The 23,490-nt window shown below is 48.2% G+C and overlaps 1 protein-coding gene across 3 annotated transcripts in view; it reads left to right on the top strand.

Moving 5' to 3' along the window:
• BORA (BORA aurora kinase A activator) overlaps nucleotides 1–19,174 on the top strand; it is a 911,814-nt gene extending 892,640 nt beyond the window's left edge. For all 3 annotated transcript variants that reach the window (XM_069639407.1, XM_069639408.1, XM_069639410.1), the window contains one exon: nucleotides 17,628–19,174. In XM_069639407.1, the coding sequence (XP_069495508.1) occupies nucleotides 17,628–17,713 (86 nt within the window). In that variant the 3' untranslated portion in view covers nucleotides 17,714–19,174. The remainder of the gene's footprint in view (nucleotides 1–17,627) is intronic.
• Nucleotides 19,175–23,490: the final 4,316 nt, after the last annotated feature.

Below are 23,490 nucleotides of genomic sequence, written 5' to 3'. Positions count from 1 at the left end.
TAAAAAGCAGCCAGGAAGCATTGTTCAGTTGCGATCATACAGGATTCCTGAGGCTCTAGTAGCTGAGAAAGAGAACCAAGTGAAGACCATGGGGAGAGGGGGCGGGGGGAATAATCGAATCAGTCTAGTCCGTGATATTGCCTGATGGCAATGGTGCCAAAATCTGACTGGAGCATACACAGATCCAGCAGTTAAGAAATTGGATAGGGCCAGAAGAGCCTCTGAAGGAATGGAGACGGCGTTCGAAAAAAATCAAGAGACGCCAGGGCAGTGCATGACTGCCTCTTTGTCCATCTACATATGGATTCACTGAATATATGCTTGGGGGCTGTGCTCTTAAGTTCAAGGTGTAGAACAGCCCATTCCCTTCACCAACAGGAAACTTTTGCCACACAAAGGGCATTATGCCATCATTAAAACAGTGCTTGGTGATCAAGTGGGCTCTCCAGTACTTGCGTTACTACTTACTTCGGCGTTACTGCACTCTGGTCACCGACCATGCCCCTTTGCGATAGCTTTGCGACATCAAGATTCTTCATTAGTTCCTGGCTCTCCAGCCATATTCCTTCTCAGCTATTCACATGCCGTGCCGATAGATGGCTCAAGTTGACTTTCTCTGCCACTCCTTCTCCTGACCGATTGTTGGGGATATGTGAGGAACAGAAACAACCTGGAAAGCCAAACCCTCAACCCGCACTGCAGCACCCGGCCGAACCTCAACACAAATACCAGCTGATGCGTATATATCCAGGCGTGTGCCCCAGAAAGCAAGCACATGGCCCACACTGCGTCAACCCCCACCTGAACCACAACACAGTCCCAGGCAGTGCCTGGAAGACCAAGCACACAGCTTACACCATGGCAACATCTACCCAGTCAACACAATCCTTGACAGAACAGGAATGCAAACCCTCGACAGACTTACCTTGGGAGCAGGCGCCGCCAGTGGGGTGGATCTAGGAGTCGAAAAAGCAAGCACAATGTTTTGGGGAGGCCTGGAGAGGCAAAAAGGATCCCTGGCCAGAGGACCATCCCAACTTAAGCCTGTGTCCAAAACCAACTAAAGCTAAACGACGTGTAGGGATGTCAATAATAAAAGAAATGGTGTTTAACTCAAAGTTCTGAGCTTCTTCCAGCTCACAGCTCTCCTTCCCAAAGTGTAAGATAGTTCCACAAAAGTCTTAAGATTACTTTTCTCAAGTTCAAGGTTATAGTTCCTAATAATCGTCGGGGTTCCCTTCCCCAAGCTCCAAGCAACATAGTTCAAACACAAAAAGGTCTCGAGTCTCCGTTCTCAAGACAACAAATGTAGCGCCTCATGTCTCAGGGTTCCCTTCCCCAAGACTTTAACTTCACCACCACAATGTGCTTGGTTTTCAACATTCATGGCTCACTGGTATATGCGCAGTTGTCAGACCTCATGGTCCAGCCATCACAGGTCGCGCAACCAGGATTCCTGGGCTCTTCATCCCACATAGGTTCTTTGACACTGGCTCCGGCGCACCAGGTAACTTTCACTTAGATACTCTTTATGGGCCTCTAAGCTTTATGTGCTCATTTACACTCCTGGCTTCTCTTTGTCAGCCTCGTGGTTCTGCCATCACGTGTCGTACACCTCTTTGACCTTGATGTACTGCATTCATTCATAAAAGTTCACTTTGAGGGTATTTTGTTTGCACCCCACCTTCTTATGACACGGTCACACGTTACCCCTTTTCCATAATTTGTTTGCACATAGGCACCTTGGCTGTTCTCTTTATTTGCTTGGGCCATAGTTTTATTCCATTCCACACTTAATATGCTTAACTTCAGAGTTTTGTTTAATTCAGCGTTAAATGTGCATTCATGCCGTTTAATTAAGTTTCCATTCAGTTTGGTATTTAATATGCATGTGTTTTGTCTGAGACACACGAACACTCTACAAAGTTTTCCTTCTCAAACTTCAACAATGGAAATGTTCCTGCTAATGCACTCGCGCACCAAGTTATACTGGGTTTCTCATCTGTCAGAAACTCACCGGTCCCATCAATAACTTTCACAGCAACACACAAACATCTGCTTATGATGATAGGGGTCCAACATCTGCCCCTCGGACACTCCTGTTTCTGCTCACCAACACAGGAGAACAAGCACTTTCGTTTAAGGGGACGGCCTCACCACATGGCTCCCTTCTCTGCCCTCTCTCTACCCCAACGAGCCCCAGCTCCCACGCCATGCTTTATGAGACAACTGCTCTCAGCAGTTCTCAGCATTCTGGAAACGGCAGACCGACTCACAGCCATTCCCTCTAACGGCTCGCCTCCTCTCAAATAAGGTCCCCTGTCAGACTCCCGCCCACAGGCCTCCCTGTTCTCTGCCTCTCATTTTATACACCTGCAACCATTTAACAGATTGCAGGTGTGCTTTCTCAATTGAGATTGCCCGACTATGATTAAGGGGACATGCCTGACCTTCACAAAACTTGCAGGCATCTTGCTCGTCCCAGTTCTAAAGTGGTGACATGGCTGTGTTCATCACTCTTAGTTGCCTCTTCCTTGTCTCAGTACTGTCAAGTGTCACATGAGGTGAAATGGCTTACAATGTGGGGAAGGTTAGGTTGTTCGTCAATAGGGAAAGGGGATACCATATCTCACCTGTGTGCACCGCACTCCCAATCCCCAAGGACCCTCCATCCAGGTGATCCTTCCTCGCCCCTCCGCCCCCAGGGTCGGGATCCAAGAGTGATGGCCTTTCCCTGTCTACCTGAGAAGAGGATCCAGGGGGTTTCGGAGTGAATACCCTTGTGTTTCTCATAGTTCACCGATTGTTCAATATATTACCAACTCATTTTATAATTCAGTCAATCCTTGCTATATTCAGTGGTTAGGGCAACTTGTTTAGATTCAACGGTTGATAAAACTGTATTATTTAATATTGGTTCGCCACATGTTCTTGAAATGAACAGAAAAACTTTCTCTGCATGCCGAATAATACATTAGAGATAACGCTATATATTATTATACTTGTGCATTTCAGCACTGCTTGCTATGTTTAACAGTTACCTGTAACATTTTAATCCGATTCATTTTGTTAATCACCCTATACACTTCGTAGAGTGATTTCCCTACTATCCACAAAAGTGCTTTTCTATAACCATCCTCCCACCACAATGTGTTTGATACATGGCTTTTAGGTTTAAATCAATAGAATAAATAACGGCTTTGCGCTAGTTATCTTTTATATTGGACGCATCACTTACAATATGTATGCATCACTTGTAGGTTTATTCATAATAACTAGTACCTATCGAATTATCATTGTAAGCATGCATTTGTAATATTTAATTTGTGTAATAAGTAACTATATACGTTAAACTGCGTTTGGTGGCATTCTTATACAGGCAAAGTAGATGACGACGACTCCTCGAAGTCTGGTTCCCAGATTTCTTATCTTTACTTTTAGCAAAACTGAACCGAGCGAAGTGGCTAACTGCCACACACATCTCAAATGTAAAGTAAGATCAAAACGAACGCCTTGGCTTCACAGAACCGTGTTTTATGCTGAGAACTGGAATACTGGAAGCTTTTCAACTCTGAATCACTTGTTTAACTAGGACTTCATTAGAGCCAGCTCACTAGGTCTCAGTTTTGTTAGCTCTGGCAGCGACTCGTCAACAAATCCGGGAGGGGCCAGGAGGATAGCTCAGGGGGCAACATGGTTGCCTTGGAAGCAAGACAAGGCTGAGCAGCACTGGTTCGAAAAACAGTCCCATGCAAAGAGGCTGGATGAAGCGCGATCGAACCCAACTGAATTAATAAAAAAAAAAAATATTTAAGACTATTTACCCTCCCAATTCAAATGAACATCTGGTACTTCTTATTACCAAATAGCTCTTGCTTAGAAGAAAGCCTTTGAATGAAATGTAAGATTATGTTCAAGACATGGTTTGCTCCGAGCTTATTTTATCCCTGCCTTCCCTCGTTCTCTTCTGCCTCCCATCAACATTCACCTTTCTAACTCGTCTGCTTGTGGATAAGGCCACTTTTAGAGAATGGCTTGGCAATCACAGAATTACTATTTGGAAAATATCTGTGGTAATGTGTACATTTATTCCGCAAAAAATATTAAGCCTACACTTCTATCAGGTTTGCCCATACCTGTTCTTGAGCCCCTCATACACCTAAGCCCTCCCAAACTTTAATTCATATTTCTGCCTTGGAATCCCAATGATTATGCTATCTCAACATGTATATCAATTTGCAACTTTTTCCATAAGACAATTGTTCTAATATGAACCAACATGCATCCATCCCAACATAAAAGCATTTCCCTGTGCGTAATTCTCCCTCACCTCTTCCTGCTCTCCTCCCAAATGGTCAAGGATCATGCACTTTGAAATGACTAGAGTGGTGATTTGGCACACTATAAAAGTAGAGTAATTTTGCATCGGAGTGAAAGGGTTAAAACGGTCCGAAATCGTCCTATATGGTCACCCAAAAATCTGGTAAAATTTGGTGTAATGTATTGAGCCTAATTCGGTCCCAGTTCACCACTAGATGCTGTTGGAAACCCAATAGCAAAACTTGATAGAATGTCTACCACGTTGGTCTACTAATATGGTAAAAAGGACTGCAACCCCGGAGAATCCAAAACTAATTCACAGCTGCCACCACCCTACTACACAAAACACTTTCAGGGGGATCGAATCACCAAGAGGCAACTATGGAGTGTAAGAAAGCACCCATGCCCTTATATGATATGGCATTTGTAACGCGCCTATACACAAGTGTTTCAAGGCGTGACGAGGCAGGGGGTGGGACAAGGAGGAGACAGACAACGATCCTACTAGGCCAGGTGTCATTCAAATCGCGCAAGTGCAGGGGTAGAGGGAAAGGGAAAAGGGGAAAGGGAGAAGGGAAAGTGCAGTACAGGGTTATAAGCAAACATTCTCCAGCATGGGGTCTGGCATGGATTCACATGCTCATGAATATTCCCCGTCGTCAGGCTGGGAATCCTCGGTAAAGAAAAAACCAGTATCAGTTTCGTTTCTGATCTGTCTTTCGTAGTAATAACCAATCACTGGTCTCTGCGTCATACTGACCACAGCCAATGACCGCCCTCTACCTAAGCACCGCCTCTGGCAGCCATCTTCAGATTTTTACCGCACGTTCATGTGTTGGGATCCTCGTGCTATTGCTCTCGAGCGTTAGTGCTATTTTTTCATGTTTTTTCTCAAAAACTTCGTTTTTTCCGGTCAAAAGAGCCTCAAGCTCCACCGACTCCATCTGATCAACGGGGACCCGTGTCGGATTAGTCTGCGCCCCTTAAGGGTGAAGATTTCGTCGAGCTACGTTTTGAGGACTCCAGAAGCTTCTCAGGCCCGGACATGGCCCAGGAGAAGGGAAGCTCGACGCCCGGAAAGCTGTTCAGGGTCTGCCCTGGATGCCAGCTGCAGAACGTCTTTAAGGAGGACGAACACTCCTTTTGTCTCAACTGCTTACATGAGGACAAGACGCACGTGGCGAAGGACTGTGCGTTTTGCGGCAATATGTCGGAGCGGACCATGAAGCACCGCCACCAACGCCTCGCCAACTGGCTGGAAGGGAAGAGCCCGTCAGGCGAGAAGAAGAGGAAGAAATCGGAGCGGTCTTCTAAGACCTTTGAGGACGCCCCGGCGACGGGGGTCCAACACAAGGCCAAGCACCGCGAGTCCGCTGGCACCGGGAGCGCCGAACGGTCGGGCTCTACGGGCGCCAGGCAGGGCGCACCCTCCCCGGCACCTTCAGCCACGAGCCAACGCTTTGGGTCGGGTAAGAGGAAGGGCGAGCACCCGGTGAAGCTCCTGGAGAGGCCCCGGTCGAGCTCGAAGGCCCCATCGGAGGGGGAGCGAGGCAGTGTCCCCCCCCCCCCCTCAAGGATAAGGCGGTGAGCGCACCTAAGGTGGTGAAGGCCTTAATCCATCCGGCCAAGCCCTCTATCGATACTGTCGCGGCGGCCCTGGCTCAGCCTGTGGAGGCTACACCAGTGGTGGCGACCTTGGGGCTCAGAGTCTCCCTGCCACCTGGGAGGGAGTCCTCTTTTGTGCCCATCGATAGGACCCCCGTGAAATCCCCGGCGGGGAAGAAAAAGGGGGGGGGGGCAGGGCGTCGTCGTAGATTCGGCCTCAGAGGAAGAGCTGATCGAGGTCTTAAGCCACAGCCTTGGCGTGGATGAAGACCGGCCCGTCGGGATGGATCCCGATGCAGGTGACGACGACAGCGTCGAGGGTGACGACGGGGCCCCTGATCGCCCGTCGGATTCCCCTCTGCCAGCGCCGCAAGACAACTCGGCGGCCATTTTGTTGGCTATACAGTCCTTAAGCTCAGAGATAAGGACGAGACTACCGTTGCCGACGGAGGAACCTCTCCCGTCGGGGGATCCTGAACCGGGACCTTCGGGTGTTCCCCCGCCCAAGAAGAGAAGGATTCACCCTCCACCTCCTTTTCAGCCGTCGCGACCCGTCCAGCCCACCTCCCTGTCCACCCGAGGGGATGATACGGGGACTGACACGGCAGCGACGGGTACGGACGACGAGGTATACGACGAGGATCTCCCGTCGTCACCTGCCACCAGGGCTTCTCCGCCCTACGAGATTGGATCGTTCCACTCCATGATCACCAGGGCATCCGAGCTTTTCCAGCTCTGCCCTGAGGAGAAGAAAAAGGAAGGATTCCTTTATCAATGGCGCGAGGCCAAGAGGAAGACGGTCCTCGCGGTGCCTCTACTGGACGACATTTGGGATGAGGGCCTCGCCCTCCTCAAGAACCCTTCCACGACGCCAGCTAGAAGAGACCGGTACGAGAAGAAGTACCAGGTCCCGGACGCGGCCCCCCTGTGCCTCCGGGCGCAGCCTACCCCGGACTCCGTCGTCTCTGCGGCGGCCAGGAAGAAAGCGCGGGGGGGTGTGCGGCCTCCACATCGACTTCCCCACCGGACGGCGAGGGAAAGAAATTGGACGCGATGGGACGCAGGGTCATCTCGTCGGCAGTGACGACGATCAAAGCGGCCAACCCCTTGGCTATCGTGGCCCGCTACGACAGGGAGCTATGGTACAGACTGGCTCCCCTGCTGGACTTCCTACCGGACGACAAGAGGGCGGATGCCCTGGAGATCCTACAGGAAGGTGAGGTGGCGTCGGACCACGCCATCACTATTGCGACGGACATCGCCGACACTGGGTTTCGCGGTTGGGCAACGGCGTGTGCCTTAGGCGGCGTGGATGGCTCAAGGCTACGGACTTCCGTCAAGACGTACAGACCAGAGTCCTGGACATGCCGTTCGATGGGAACAACCTGTTTGGGAAAACAGTGGACGATTCCCTCCAGGCCATTAAAGCGGACACTGAGATGGCCCGGGCCCTTGGGGTTCTGCAACGACGGACGCCCTTTCGGAGCAGTGGAGGCAAGGGCGCCTCCAAAGGTTCCGGCGGCGGTTTCTCCACCTACCGTCAAGCGGCCCGCTCGTCGTCTCAGGAGGCCTACAGAGGACGAGGCAAGTCTGGCGGACCCCGCCGTCGTTGCCAAGGAGGTCAAGGCGGCAAAGCCTCGTCGAAACAGGATTGAACCGGCCGTGGGGTCGGGCCCCCACCGAAGCACCCCGGTGGGAGGCCGGCTGGCGGGCTTCGTCAGCGTGTGGGAGTTCATCTCCACCGACCGTCGGGTGCTGGACGCCTTAGCCCGGGGCCACGCGCTAGAGTTTCAAAGAAGGTGCCCGCGCGTCCCCCCCGTGGCCAGGAAAGAGCTTCACATCCCTCAGCTTCTCCTGGAGGTAAAGGTGTTGCTCAGGAAGGGCGCCATCAAACTCGTCCCAAAGAGGCTTCGGGGCTCCGGAGTTTACTCGAGATACTTCCTCGTGAAGAAGAAGACGGGAGGATGGCGCCCCATCCTAGACCTGCGACGTCTGAACAAGTTCATCAAGGCGCAGAAGTTCCGGATGGTTACCCTCCAGCACGTCCTGGGTCAGCTGGAGGAAGGAGACTTCCTGTCGTCGTTGGATTTGGAGGATGCCTACTTCCATATTCCCATCCTAAGGGGGCACCGAAAATTCCTCAGGTTTGTGGTCCAAGGGTGTCACTACCAGTTCAGAGCCCTCCCCTTCGGACTACGGTCGGCACCCAGGGTATTTACCAAGTGCCTTGCACCGGTCGCGGCGCAGCTACGCCGCGAGGGGATCCACGTCTACCCCTACCTGGACGACTGGCTCATCCGAGCCAAGACGAGGGAGCTCGCCGTGGAGCACACGGCAAGGACCGTCCAGCTTCTCACGGACCTGGGATTCTCCGTGAATTACGCCAAGTCCCACCTGGTACCCGCGCAAAACGCACTGTTTCTGGGAGCGAAGCTCGACACAGTGTCCCTTCTGGCCTCCCCGTCGGAGGAAAGGACCAGGTCCATCCTGGGCAAGGTACAGCGGATGTTGGTTTCCTACGCGGCCAAGGTGAGGTCCATCAAGTCCCTCCTCGGAATGATGTCTTCTTGCATCTACCTCATTCCCATGTGCAGGCTCCGGATGCGCCCGTTGCAGGAGTTCCTGGACGTGTGCTAGATCTAAACGACGGGCGGCTTCGAGGAGAGGATCACACTCGACGAGAGTTTCCGCCGAGCGGTCAGGTGGTGGGGCACCCGCGCGCATCTGACGGCGGGCATGGACTTCCAGACCCCAGACCACCAGGAGACAGTGACCACGGATGCCTCCCTGGAAGGGTGGGGAGCGCACACCGAAAATCTGCACGCGAGAGGCCTCGGGCTCCCGACGGAGAAGTCCCTCCATATCAACGTCCTGGAGCTCCGTGCAGTGTTCTGGGCCCTCAGGTCCTTCCTTCCGTCCCTCAAGGGCAAGGTGGTGAGGATCTTCACCGACGACACCACCACCACCATGTTTTACATCAGGAAACAGGGCGGAACCAGGTCCCCAGCACTGTCCAAGGAGGCGCAGGACCTGTGGCATTGGGCCGTCGCCCAAAGGATGTTTCTGGTGCTGTTTCATCTGGCAGGGATAAAAAACACCATCGCCGACTCACTCAGCAGGGAGCTGCGCTCGTGCCACGAGTGGGAACTACGGCAGGATCTAGTGGATCGCCTCTTCCGACGGTAGGGCACACCCCAGATCGACCTGTTTGCAACGGCGACGAACTCCAAGTGCCGGAGGTTCGCCAGCAGGTTTCCCCAGGCGAGGAGCATGGGCGATGCTTTCTCGTTCCCCTGGGAGGGCCTGTTCCTCTACACGTTCCCTCCTTTGCCACTGCTAATCCGGCTCGTCAACCAGCTCAAGAGGTCACGGTGCAGGATGATCCTCGTCGCACCTGCGTGGCCGAGGCAGATATGGTTCCCGGACCTTCTGGACTTATCAGCGTCCCCACCAATCAGGCTGCCGGTGGACGCGGATCTACTCTCCAGGGAAGGAGGCGCCATCCTCCACCACGACCCGAAACCGCTGAACTTGCAGGCCTGGCTCCTGCAGCGCTAGAGTTTGGAGGATACGACATACCGGCCGACTGCAGAGAGGTTCTTGCAAAGGCCAGGGCGTCCTCGACTCTTAAATGCTCTGTCTGGTGCCACGCACAGAAGATTAACCCTCTACGGATTACGGCCCCCCAGGTACTGCCGTACCTGCCGACGCTGGCCAAAGCTGGACTGGCACGCGCGTCCATCAAGATTCATCTTGCTGCGATCTCCCGATACACCAGGACCACGGGCCGGACGTCCTTGTGGTCTCATCGTCTGGTGAAAGAGTTCATGAAGGGACTGTTCAGATCGTTCCCGCCGGTGAAGGCTCCGGCCCCGGCGTGGGAGCTCAACGTGGTGCTGACCAAGCTCATGGGACCTCCGTTCGAGCCTCTGCACTCGGCCACGTTGAAGTTTCTGTCGTGGAAAACAGCGTTTCTTGTGGCCATCACCTCCGCACGACGGGTGGGAGAGATCCAGGCCCTTTCCTGCAAGGCCCCGTACTTGACTTTTCACGACACGAGTGTAGTGCTTAGGACGCACCCCTCCTTCATGCCCAAGGTACCGTCGGACTTCCATCTCAACGAACCCTTGGTGTTGCCTGTGTTCTTCCCGTCGCCTTCGTCGCCGGCTGAGAGGACTTTGCACTCGCTGGATGTGGCTAGAGCGCTGAAGTTCTACGTGGACCGCACGAAGTGTTTTCGGAAGACGTCACAACTCTTTGTGAATCTTGGTCCTGTCAATCAGGGGAAGGCTCTCTCGAAGGCTTCCATTTCCAGATGGCTCTCCGGCTGTATCATGTACTGTCATCGGTTGGCAAACTGACCGCTGCCTGGCCGTCCGAGAGCCCATTCCACTAGAGCGATCGCAGCTACCACGGCGTTCCTTTCTGGTGTGCCCCTGCTGGACATATGCAGGGCTGCTACGTGGAGGTCGACGCACACCTTCACGAAATTCTACTGCGTCGATCAGGATTCCAGGGAGGAGTCCAGGGTCGGCCAAGCAGTGCTGCGCAACCTGTTCGCCTGAGGTGAGCCTGGTGAGGAGGTAAGATGCTTAATGTTGAGTTTGATGTAATGCTTAATGTTGAGCCTTTGCCACCTCCCGTGGTTGTGCATGTGTGTACTGCTATGTATTCTTTATTCATGAGCATGTGAATCCATGCCAGACCCCATCCCGGAGAAGGAACAAGTTACTTACCTGTAACTGTTGTTCTCCAGCATGGGTCTGGCATGGATTCACATGCGAACCCTCCCGCCTACCCCTCTGCGGCTCTTCACTTGGTCATACTGCCACTTCACGTGCTTCCAAATCTGAAGATGGCTGCCAGAGGCAGTGCTTAGGTAGAGGGCAGTCATTGGCTGTGGTCAGTATGACGCAGAGACCAGTGATTGGTTATTACTAGGAAAGACAGATCAGAATCGAAACTGATACTGGTTTTTTCTTTACCGAGGATTCCCAGCCTGACGACGGGGAATATTCATGAGCATGTGAATCCATGCCAGACCCATGCTGGAGAACAACAGTTACAGGTAAGTAACTTTTTCCTTATAAAAAGGGCCAACTGGTGGCAAGTGCGAGGTAAGTGCAGACAAGTGCTAGGGAAGGGGGGCTGTAGGGATACAGACACAGTCCCGCAGTGCAGGGGTTGCCCGGGAGGCAGTGCAGGGGAGAGTGGCTGGGCAGGGACCGAGAGCGGTGAGTGGCCCAGTTGCAGATTCAGTGCAGTTTCAGTAATTTTAGCAGGGGAGAGGGGGAGAGAAAGCGGAGGCAAAGAGGAAGGTTTTGAGGTGCTTCCGGAACCGGAGATGGTTGTCCTCAAGTTTCAAGGAGGCAGGAAGGCTGTTCCAGAGGGAGGCCCCTGCAGAGGCGAGATCTGCCCCCAACTTGTTGTTTGGAGAAGCGGCTGACCCTTAGGGAGTTGGAGGCAGATGAGCGAAGAGCTCGAGAAGGAAGATATTTAGGAAGAGAGAGTTGAAGGTGTTTTGGCCCAAGGCCCCAGACGGCCTTGTGGACAATGCAGAGGGTTTTGAACTTGATCCTCGTGGTCACTGGGGGCCAGTGTTGTGATTTCAGTCCTGGAGAGAAACAGTCCCTGGGCTTGAGGCCAAGGATAAGTCTCGCAGTCCTGTTCTGGATGAGTTGCAAAGGGCGGAGAGTAGAGGCGGGTAGATTTAGATGGAGGCTGTTACAGTAGTCCAGCTTTGAGAGAACCAGGGCTCTAGAGACAGTGAGCGTCTGGGGGAAGGAGAGGAAAGGAAGGATACCTCTGAGGAGGTGCAGCTGGTAGTGTGACTTCTTAGAGACGTCGGATATGTGAGTAGAGAAGGAGAGTGTAGAGTCGAAGATGACCCCAAGGTTTCTTGCCTTGCAGGTAGGAGCGGGAAGAGGGCCAAGAGAGGCCAGCCAGAGAGCTGCAGGGAAGGAGGGAGTGGGTGTGCCGATGAGTAGAATCTCAGTCTTACTGGCATTAAGGCAGAGATCGTTGGCGGCACACCATTGCTGGATAGCAGAAAGACAGAGATGAGGGAAGGAGAAGAGGAGGCCGAGGGTAGCCTGAAGATGAGCTGGGTATCATCCGCATAGCACTGAAAGTTGGGGCAGAGAGCGGCGATGCGGTGGGCGAGAAGTGCCAGATACTGGTTGAAAAGCCAGGGAGGTTAGATCCCTGGGGGACACCACAGGTAGAGAAAAAGATGTCAGAGAGGAAAGGCCCCAGTTGGACCTGGGAGGGTCGATTGGAGAGGAAAGAGGTCAACCACGCCAGAGCCTGACCAGTGATACCCAGGTTATCACGGAGACGGTTGAGCAGGATGCTATGGTTGACAGTATCAAAGGCAGAAGAGAGATCAAGCAAAATGAGAACACATGGAATGTTCGAGTCAAGGTTCAAGAGCAGGTCTGCACGGATGTTCAGGAGGGTAGTTTCCGTGCTTCTGGCAGCTCTGAGGCCAGACTGATGGTCATGGAGACTACCAACAGATTCAGCATGGCGATGGCCAGTTTCTCCTGGAGCATGCCCATGAAGGGAGTGATAGAGTTTGGGCGATAGTTAGCTGGGCAGGAAGGGTTGGAAGAGGGTTTCTTAAGAAGGGGGTGCACAAGGGAGTGCTTGAGAGGGGATGGGAAAACTCCAGAGGCGAAGGAGTGATTGCAGAAGTCAGCAAGGGCAGGAGCCAAGGAGTCGATGTGGTCCTTGATAGTTTTGGAGGAACAGGGGTGGACCTGTTTTGACGAGACTTTCATAGATCGGACTTGTCTCGAAACCTCGTCAGCAGAGAAAAGGGGAAAGGCAGCGAAGGAGAGAGGAGGGGTGGCTGCAGAAGGGCCAGAGGAGGGGCAGGGAATAGAGGAGGGGAGGTGACAGGAGGAGAGTGAGGACAGGATGTCCTGAGTTTTTGAAATGAAGTGAGAGGCCAGTGCCGTGCAGAGGGCCTGGGAGGGGACAGGAGAGGTAGAGACGGCAGCAGGGTTGGCCAGCTCCTTGCAGATTTTAAAGAGTTCGGCCGAATTGTTAGATGCCACGGAGATGCGGGCTTGGATAAGGGCTCTGTTTTTGGTGAGAACAGAGAGCCGGTATTGCCTTTGGAGCAGGCGGCAGGCCAGTTTGTCAGGGGATGAACATGAAGCATGCCATTTCCTCTCTGCCACCCTGCAATTGCGTTTAAGGGTAACGAGATCCGAGTCATACCAGGAGTTACATTTGGCTTTGGGCTTCAGGCGGATTCTCATGACAGGTGCAAGGATATCAAGAGTATCAGATATAGCAGAGTGGAGAGGGCTGTATCAGGGTGGGATTCAACCGAAGGAGGAGGAGGGGCGAGAAGGTGGCAGCAAAAGCCTTGACTGACACGCGCTTCATGGGTCGGATGACCGTGAAGGAAGGTGGCAGTGATGAGGGTGGCTTTGCCTGAGGGGGTAGGGAGGGTGAGCTGGGAGGAGAGGAGAAAGTGATCACTCAGGAGAGAGGAGTGGAGAGAGGAATATATTATAATTATAAACGTATGGGCCATTTGGGGCAGCTCACCTGGAGCCATTTTCCCTTTGTCGTCTGGACCGCAATCTCGAAGGATCTGGTAGGGAAACCACTTGGGTCAACAGCTTTAGGGGCTGGTTGATGATTAGTGAGCGGTTGTACATTGATTGTAATCCTTTTTTGGCATGTTTCATGTCCTCTCGTGACAAGGGTTTAGGTGGTTTTTTTTCAATCGTTTTTTTTTTTACCAACTTGTGGTATTGTGATGGGTGTCTCTTGTGTTTTTGTAGCTTCTGACCCTGTTTTTCTGTGCTGGCCTGCATGTAGATTATGCAGTCCCTGTGGTGTAGTCCTTTGTTTGTGGCTGGCTTTCTCCCAGTCCCGCCCTCTGCCTCTCGCCTCCCAGCCTTCCCACCTCCCCTGATTGGTACATCCACCTGGTCACGACTGTCCTTCCCAGGGCAGCCCGCTGCCCGTGCAGCCCCTACGGCTAAGGGCCCAAGGCAAAGGGCGGCTCCCACTGAGGCGGCTGCAGATTGTGTCGGCAGATGCGGCCAGCCGCAACCATCAAAGTAGGTGTGGCCTGGGTGGGGAGTAGAGCAATCACTCTACACCAGAAGCCCTGCCACTTTGCCTGCCCTCAGAACATAGCAGACCAGGACATTGACACCAACCTGCTTAACAGCTAGATAAAATTTGAACACTAGCCTGCGTCGCATCTAGATAGGATTGGGAATGTTAGCAAGTGCCACACTTAGAATTGTGAATGTTAGCAAGTGCCACACTTAGAATTGTGAATGTTAGCAAGTGCCACACTTAGAATTGTGAATGTTAGCAAGTGCCACACTTAGATAGAATTGTGAACATTAGCCTGCATCGTATCTCGATAGGGTTGTGAATATCGGCCAGTGCCACATCTAGATAGAATAGTGAATATTAGCCATTGCCACATCTAGACTGCATTGGGAATATTACCAATGCCACATTTAGATAGAATTCTGAATGCTGGCTTGCTTCGCATCTAGACAGGATTTTGAAGGTGAGCCAGTGCCACATTTGGATATAATTGAGAATATTGGCGTGCGTCATGTATAGATAAGATTGTAAATTTTAGCCAGTGCCGGATCTAGATAGAAATGCGGAGATATTTGCGACATCTAGAAAGAACGTGGAAAATTATCTCAAATCACTTCTAGATAGAGGCCAATAACCAAACCACTAACAATTTCAGCCCTCTGCATACACCTCTCAAACTCTAACCAACCACAACCCTAAAGCAAAACAAACCGCACAAACTTTACTACACCGCAACAACAAAACAAACCACACACAGCTTTGCACAACAGCACATGATGGCTTCCAACCGGAAAGCACCCCAAGCTCAGCGAACAGTGTTAACCAAACTGATGCTGCCAACATCACTGCTCTCTTGCACTTATCCCATTCGTTCCCACTAACTCACCCTCCACCCCCTTTCCTTTTCAGATCTGCAAGGGCGCCAGGGGACCACTCCAGTGGTGATGGTGCGCGGTACAAATATCCTTTAACATTAACATCGTGTTAGAAAAAGGTTAAAACAAAAAAAACTTGGAAGTAAGAACAATCTTTTTCAAATCCACTAAGTTAGTGGGCAAAAACCCAGATCGCTTTCTGCCCTAATAGTGTAAGTACAACAGTTTCTGTGTTTATTAGAAGTTTTCCTTGCAGGTGATTACACAGTTAAGATATTAGGGAAATCTCCTTTCAAGTTGAGTTAGCCTGGCAAGGCGCTCTTGAAAGCGTTTTAAAATTGTTTTCCTGGTACATCTCATAAGTGAAACTAAAAGGTGAAGGCTAGAAAGTTTTGTATTAATCATAACCACAAGCATTAATTGGGGAAACCCTCCAGATTATCGTCTATCAGACTGGAAAGTTGTTACAGAAGGGGCAGGCCATATGCAAATCAGGCTTGCCCCCACCCCAAAAGGGTCAGTCCAGCCCGAATTGCTAGGTCACATCCCTTCTGTACAAGACCACAAGCAATGCCAGATATGTTTCAGCCTCATTGAGCGTCATCAGTGATATTTAGCTTGGCTTATAGGCCCAGCTGGCTCAGGACCCACATCTGTGCAACCAATCCCACCCTGGGGGACCGAATTAAAACTAAAAGGTGATGGCTGGAATGTTTTGAATAGATCATAACCATAGGCATTTATCTGGGCAACACTCAAGATTTGGATTGGACTGCCCCTTTTTGTGGTGGGCCCGAGCCTACTAGGCATATGACCTTTCACCATCTGTAATGGCCCGGCAGGCTGAACAACTATAATCATTTAAAACCCTCAAGCCATCGCACTTCAGTTTTGGTAAACCATATGAACGCATTTTATCTGCTAACTACTTGTTTCTAATCAAATTCTCGTCACAGCTTCTTTTAGCTCTTGGGCAATCCCTTTTTGGAGGCATCTAAATTAAGATTAGGGGTTAGTGTTCGTTTGGAGAAGTACTTATTGAATTTGTTGGGGTGATTGCCACAGCAACAATAAGATTTGGGATGATGCAGAAGGCCTGTGTGGGAAGAAGGCAGGTGGTGCCTTTTCAAATGGGGGTAGAACTGTGGTCTGATGTGGTAAGTGGCAATGGCGGTTATACAGTTAGCGAGTTTGTTGCACTAAGGCTAACATCTAGCAAATTATACGTTTTCCATGTAGGCTTCGATATTTCCTCTAGATCACATGTCATTCTATCCACTTCGTGCCCCGAGTGCCTGTTTTTGTTGTGGTATTTTACTTTACGTGCGCCTAAATTATGAACATCCCTACGCTTAGTCGATTCTTTTGTTCAGTAAAAAAAAATGTAACTTGATAAACATAAGGCACATACATCACCTAGTTGGACAACGCTGTCATATATTTTTTTGGGAGTATTTGTGCAGTTTTCCTGTGCTATGTAGATGCAAGGCATAAATTAGTTTTCAAAAATTGATTAGCAGAGTTTGCTAATTAAACATTTCTTGATAAGCAAACATGCTTATTTGATTAGCTATTTTGTACTGTCACCAGAAGTTATTTGTAACCAAGACATAAAGATAGATATAGCCGGTCAAGTGGCACAGCGAGTAGAGTGCTCGCTTTGACATCCGTGCAGAGCCTGCTAACGCGGGTTTGAATCCCGGCGGGGCCAAACTCAGCCTTTCATCCTTCCTAGGTCGATAAATGAGCACCAAGAGCACCACACACCGTGGGTATAATAAGCAGCACTCAGATACCGGAGGGTTCGTAGCGCTATACAAGTGCCAAATTATTATTATCATTATTATTATGATAAAAAGGCTCTGAAAACAGGATTTCAGTGCAAGACTCTGTGCAGCTGCTACCGTCGGTGTTGCACAGGGTGGTGTCTGTATATTGTTTGACCCAAGTGTTTGGCCCATGATTTGCTCTGTAAGGAGAAGTTCAAATGTTTCATGAATGAAAAAGTTCACAATGTTAAAGGAAAGTCACAGCCTGAGACTAAGTATGTAGTATAGTGTTGCGGCAGGCAGGGTAATTGTCAACTTCAGGTGGACAATGTCGCTCTTGCCTGTGATTTTCAATATAGCGTTAAATACCACTCTCGGGGAAGGTCAGGGCTGCTAATAACTTCAACCCCAAGCCAGATAGACCCAAGCACAGTGCTGTACACCCATGAACGTGGTATTTATCACCATTGGTACTCAGAGCCATCATCTGTGGTACTTAAACCTGTTTAGGGCCTTTGCTACTTTTAAGAGTGGAGGAGATTATTACTGCTGCAGTCTCTCGCCATTAGCCCATTTGAACTTGCAGTGGACAGGGAAAAGAGGGTGGGGAGAGCCCTGAGGGCAAGCGAGAAATGCAGGGTGAGATGTGCTTTTATTGAACAGGGAAATTTAAATAGCAAGCTGTGCTACACAAGTGTCAGTTTAATTAGCAAATGAACAGAACTGCATAGCAAATTGCTATGCGACACTGCTTATTTTATGCCTTGAGATGTGACAAATCATGTTGGTATGTGGAGTAACACACTAGGTTGTCATTTTTGGAGTGACTGTGGTAACCATTTTATCCAAAGTAAAAGTTCGAAACAAGGTTTTATCAAAAAGCGAACACAAAACTGTCTCAAGCCAAGATTTAATTGTAACAAAATTGGTTTATAATTTTATTGCGCAATTTGCTGTTTTTGTTTTGCAGCACGAATACACAGCCCATCAACAATTCTAGATGTGAAATCTAATTTTATGCCGCAAAATATGGACGTCTCAACAACAAAGCAATAGTACATCTTGCATTGACAAACGAACATTCATCAACGCTGTTAAAATAGAAAGAATGTACTTGAGTGAAGGTTGCTGCATTTCGTAGCCCAGTATTTTCACTAATGTCCTATTCAATGATTTACAAGTGTTTGTGAGTGCGCCCGACTCTGCTGTCGACACTTTAAACCTAACACCAATACAAGTGATTTCTTCTATTTTCCGACTGTTCCCAACACAGGTTTTCCTATTAATGTTTTAGTCTAAAATATTTTATCAATTGGGTTGTTTTAAATAAAAAAAATGTTACCCATCGAGTAATACCTTGTTTTGTATAACTGTTTAATTGCTCTTTTTAAGGGTGAGGGGCAGTATTTCCCGATTTGTCTAGCATAGCATTATTGAAGATATTTTTTTATCAACTGCAATCAATTATCTTTGGAAACGGTCATGTTCCTGGACCTTTAAAAAAAAATGCTATTTAATTGTATGGTTTAGCATGTGGCATTACGTTTACACCAATGATGTGGTTATCATTTGATGCAAAACTAACATAATTGTGGTTCTTTTGAGCACCATGACTATACATCTTTTTCCTTGGTAATTATTTGCTTTATTTGTGCTTTTTGTTTTTGGTGCCTAAGGGAGCATTTGCCCGCGTTCATAAAACCTTCAGCGTGGTGTGCGATATTATGACATTGCCCCCTATTTATTGATAAATGAAATGTATGTAAAATTACCCATGTTCATTAATCAAGCTTCAAATGGTACTGTTTGTATTTTAAATTTTTATGAAAAATTATGAAACCGCGTGTACCTCAATTTTTTAAAGTTTCTCATCAATATTTTGTGCATTATGAAATTAAAGGAAAACATATTGGACCTTGAAACCAATAGGCAATCTCTAGACAGTACAGCTGAAACCACCACCTGCAGGGCCTTTGTGGTGTGAATTTGAATTCTAGTTGTCTTGTAACTTTAATTCTCCCAACAGAACCTTACAAATATTACTATTTTTGTCAGTGCTCTTTTCTAAAGTTGTGGTGCACTTTTAAAGTTTGTCAGTGTTTTCAGCTACTATTTAACTGTTTCATCACTACCCATGTAACATCCGTTTTATTGCAAAAACACACGTTTTTGAAAGTATAATGTTCAGGTCATTAATTGTTCACACTGCTGGTTAATGCATATTCAGATGAAATGTGTTTATCATGGGGTATTGAAACGTAGTTAATGTTCTGTAGACCAATGCACAGCATTCGTACAGGCTAGCTGTGCTGATTAAATTGTGCGTTAATACTTGAAGGATCTTGTTCATTTGCAGCTACATAATGAGTGCATTAGAGTTAACATTTGTTTTCAAAATTCAAATTTGTTCATTTTTAATAGCAAAATGATTGTTGTGATTTTTCTTATGTGAGGTGTAAATAGTATCATGGCAGTCCTATTTATCGCAATAAAGATGAGCCGATTTTTCCCCCATAATGTTTTTTTTTACTCGCTTTACCTGAGAAATGGATTGCGATTGTGTAGTTGCAATGTAAAATCAAATTTTGTAAAGGCATAGTGGGGTTTATTATGCTTTCAATATTACTTTTTTTCCAGCAGTAGCAAAGATTTAACATTGATTGAAGTCACAGAAAAAACTACAAAGACCAGAAGTCCCCAGCAAGGGAACAATTAGTAGGCACTGTAGTTTACGGCTCTACGAAATAACCTGCAACTGCTATGCAATCAGTCTTTCTCTGCTGATGAGCTGCTAAAGCAACAGCAATATGAAAACAGCAGACCTTCAAGTTAAGTTCAATCCCTGAAGAAGAAAGTATTACTTGGTGCAACAGCATCTGCCCAGAAGCATCTTTGAACTCTGAAATAATTTGAAGTGTGCCACGGCTGAAGGAAAACCAGCCTAGGAGCTGGGTGAGGAGAAGTGGAGGGATAACAATTATCTTTCTGACTTCAATAAAGTTTTGAATTTTTTTTGTCACATGTTGGAATAATCAGCATTTTATGGTGAGTGCAGAGGCTCATATTAGGCTTGTTCAAACCACATTAAAAGGTTTTTCTGTTGGATGAACCACCGGCTGACAATGCTGCTGTAAGTATATCCACTATAGCCTTAAAGAAGCCCTCTGTTGGGCGAAAACACGTGTCTGCTTACTGGGGATTGGAGTATTAGGTGGCCAGACCTACAAGAGACCAGAATATTAGGTGGCCAGATTGGCTAACCAGCAAATAGATAATATATATATATATATATATATATATATTTATCTGCGGTAGCTGGCCAGTAGTTATGGTTAAGTTGCTCAACTCATAGGAAGAGCACTTGCACTTTTTGGGCGCCTTATAACTTCGCTCTCTGTGGACGAATCCTCGCCAAACTTTGCAAAAAAAGTAGTTGGCCCACTCAGTTTTTTTTTTGTTGCCAAGTTTGGGGAGGTTTCCTCAAGGGGGAAAAAGTTGTAGGGGGGGGATTTTCACCAAATTTGCGGCAGGAGTGGCGGCTTGGTCCCGAAAGCGTGCTTTTGTTAATTTGGTGTAAATCCTGCCAGTAACGTAGTTTTTTTTTTTTTTTTACGACCAAAACGTAAGGCAAAAAAATTAGTGATCCGTTTCCCTGTTTGGTCCGCGAACTGGCCTCTGATTGGCCCAGAAAAATTTGCTGACTTTTGCGTGATCCACTGACATCGGGACGCGGCCGCTGATTGGGTGGTGAGAAAACGTGAAATGCGTTGGTTTCTGTGACACCTGCTGTCTTGGATTCGCAGACTTTTTTAGGGTCCGCGGACAGCACACCGATTTAAAAAACAAAAATAAAAAAAAAAGCAACTTGCACTTGTTAAACAGTCAATCTCTGGAGAGGTGGGGGTGATAAGGATGGAATGGATATGGCCATAAGAAGCCAAAAAACGTGGTGTTTCACCCCGACACTCTGTACGCAGCCCCACCTTCTCTTTCCATGGTGGCCATCTTGGAAAAGGATTGTCCTTCCTACAGCGGCACAGGAAGAAAAATCTATTTTTTTTAGCACCCAAGCTTCCCGCTTTGGGCACCAGGGTTGCTAATGGCCTTTATCCCCCATTGCAGAGCTGCAATGGAAGATAATGGTCTGGAGTCCTGGTTATTTATAACACGCTGAAGCCCGCAGACATCAGGGCGCACACAGACACACTTCGCTTGTGCCAATAGCTTGGGCTGCCAAGCTGTTATCCCCTGTTGCGGAAGAAAAATTGTGTTTAAGTGGCCATGTCCACCTGGTTAAGTGGTAAAGTTATTCGAAAGTAGGATAGGTTTGAAAGGGAAAAAAATGTGCTTGTGGTAATATGGTCGTAGGGTTCTGCAGGCTGCTATAGAAAGGGAAGAGGGGCTCTGTACGGAGCACCACCTTCTCTTTCCACGGTGGCAATCTTGGAAAAGGATTGTCCGTCCTACAGCGGGATGTCATCAATGACCTGTGATGTCATCTTTGATGTCCTGGGTGTTAGTCTTAGCCATGCATGGTGGTGGCGTGAGTTATGGTTGCTTAGCTTACTATAACTCGCTGATTTCTGAGGTTTTTTGGTTTTTCTTGTAACCATAACATCCCTTTAACAAAGCTTTTTCATTATTTATATATATATATATATATATATATATATATATATATATATATATATATACACATTAATTACATGGCCACGGTAGTGGCCAAGTAGTTATGGTTAAGTTGCTGTTTCCATAGGAAGAGCACTTTTTGGGCGGCTTATAACTTCGCTCCCCCTGGACGAATCCTCACCAAACTTTGCAAAAAAAAAAGTATATGGCCCACTTCGAATTTTCTACCAAGTTTGGTGAGGATTCGTCCAGGGGGGCCAAAGTTATAGGGGGGGTCCCAAAACTTTTTTTTTCCTATAGACTGAATGGGGAAAAAACTTTGCTCGCGCCTAGAGCCCAAACCGTTGGATGGATTTTCACCAAATTTGGACCAGGAGTAGCGGCTTGGTCCCGAAAGCGTGCTTTTGCAGATTTGGTGAAACAAAATCCGTCCAGTAGTTTTTTTTAAAATGACCAAAAAGGTGGTCATAAAATATTAGTGATATCTGTGTTTGGTCCGCGGACACACTTCCCTGTTCGCTCCGCGGGCAGTGTCCTGATTGGCCAGTCGGCTTGCGTGATGTCCACGGACATGCGATGTGTTCGCTGATTGGACGGCGTGGAGCATGAAGCGCTTCAGATTTTCGGTAGCGCCCGCCATCTTGAATTCGCAGACATCCGCGGACAGCGCGGTGAAACTTGGTTTAAAATGTGTATTTAGTAGAGTGTGTTGGTGTGTAAAAGTGTTTGGGGAGGGTGGGAGAGTATGAGATGGGTTAAATGTTGTTTTTTTATGTGGTGGACCCTCTTGTGTTCGATTTGTCTGCGGACAACATGGCTGTTCTGAAATGTTCTGAATAAACTAAATGGGGGGGGTGTTCTGAGGACGCAATGTGTGTCCGTTTTGTTTGCAAGCAAGCTGAAACTGTTCTAAGAACACTCGCAGTGTCCTGAAATGTTCGTAGGGGGTGTCCTGAAGACGCTGTCCATATTGTTCTCTGGTAAGTTGAATGTGTTCTAAGAACACTCGTGGTGTCCTGAAATGTTCGCAAATAAACAAAATGGGGGTGTCCTGAGGACGCTGTCCGTATTGTGCTCTTGCAAGTTGAATGTGTTCTAAGAACACTTTTGGTGTCCTGAAATCTTCGTAAATAAACAAAATGGGGGTGTCCTGAGGACGCTGTCCGTATTGTTTGATGGCAAGTTGAATGGGTTCTAGGAACTCTCGCAGTGTCCTGAAATGTTCGCAAAGAAACAAAATGGGGGTGTCCTGAGGACGCTGTCCGTATTGTTCTCTTGCAAGTTGAATGTGTTCTAAGAACCCTCGCGGTGTCCTGAAATGTTCGTAGAGGGTGTCCTGAAGACGCTGTCCGTATTGTTCGGGGGTGTTCTGAGGACGCTGTCGGTATTGTTCGCTGGCAAGTTGAAAGTGTTCTAAGAACACTCGTAATGTCCGCGGACATTAAAAGTTTCCATAGGCCATAGTTGAAATGTTTGACTCTATGGGTGCGATCTGCTGCGGTTGTGGCCAGAGCAGCGTCTCTTGGGTGCATGGCCCCTTGGCCATGCACCCAAGACTCTATGCCCTGGCCACAACCACCGCAGCATATCACACTCATAGTGGCTTATAACTTTGAGTCAAAAACAAATTTATAAGGAACAAAGTTATAAGGCACTATGGGTGTGATATGCTGCGATGGTTGTACTTATTATAATATACTTACTGTTTGGTTTAGTAACTGGAGTACATGTATTTCTTGTTCATTTCTGTGATGAAAGAAAATAGCACGTTAGTATTTTGTAATGACTCATTACATTGTATAATCAACAATTCTTTTTTTTTTTTTTTTTTGGACCCTCATATTTAGTAGATTACAAACCAGAGTACTGTGCAATTTGCTCAGTTTCTGTGTTTGTTGCTAAAATCATTGGGTCTGTGGGAGAAAAGAAAATCCATGTTGGATTAAAAAAAAAAACCTTTTTTCTGTTATGCTACAGTTTGTTTGTTTGTTTTCAGTGTTCACTTGTTGTTTCTGGCTAATGCTTTATACATTGGCTAGTTGCAGTTTTTTGGAGCAGTAACATGTTGTTTATTTGTTTGGATATTGTAAAATTTTGGAGCAGTTAGATACCAGCAGGCGTATTCTGTCTATTTTTTTTATATCTTTTAGTGGTATTGATTTATCTGTTTGGATATTGTTAAATTTTGGGACAGTTAGATACCA

Source organism: Ambystoma mexicanum, chromosome 7q (genome assembly GCF_040938575.1).
Source record: "Ambystoma mexicanum isolate Mex_15411 chromosome 7q, UKY_AmexF1_1, whole genome shotgun sequence".
Lineage (NCBI taxonomy): Eukaryota > Metazoa > Chordata > Amphibia > Caudata > Ambystomatidae > Ambystoma > Ambystoma mexicanum.
Note: the sequence above shows the minus strand (reverse complement) of the source record. Positions and strands in the feature narration are given on the sequence as shown.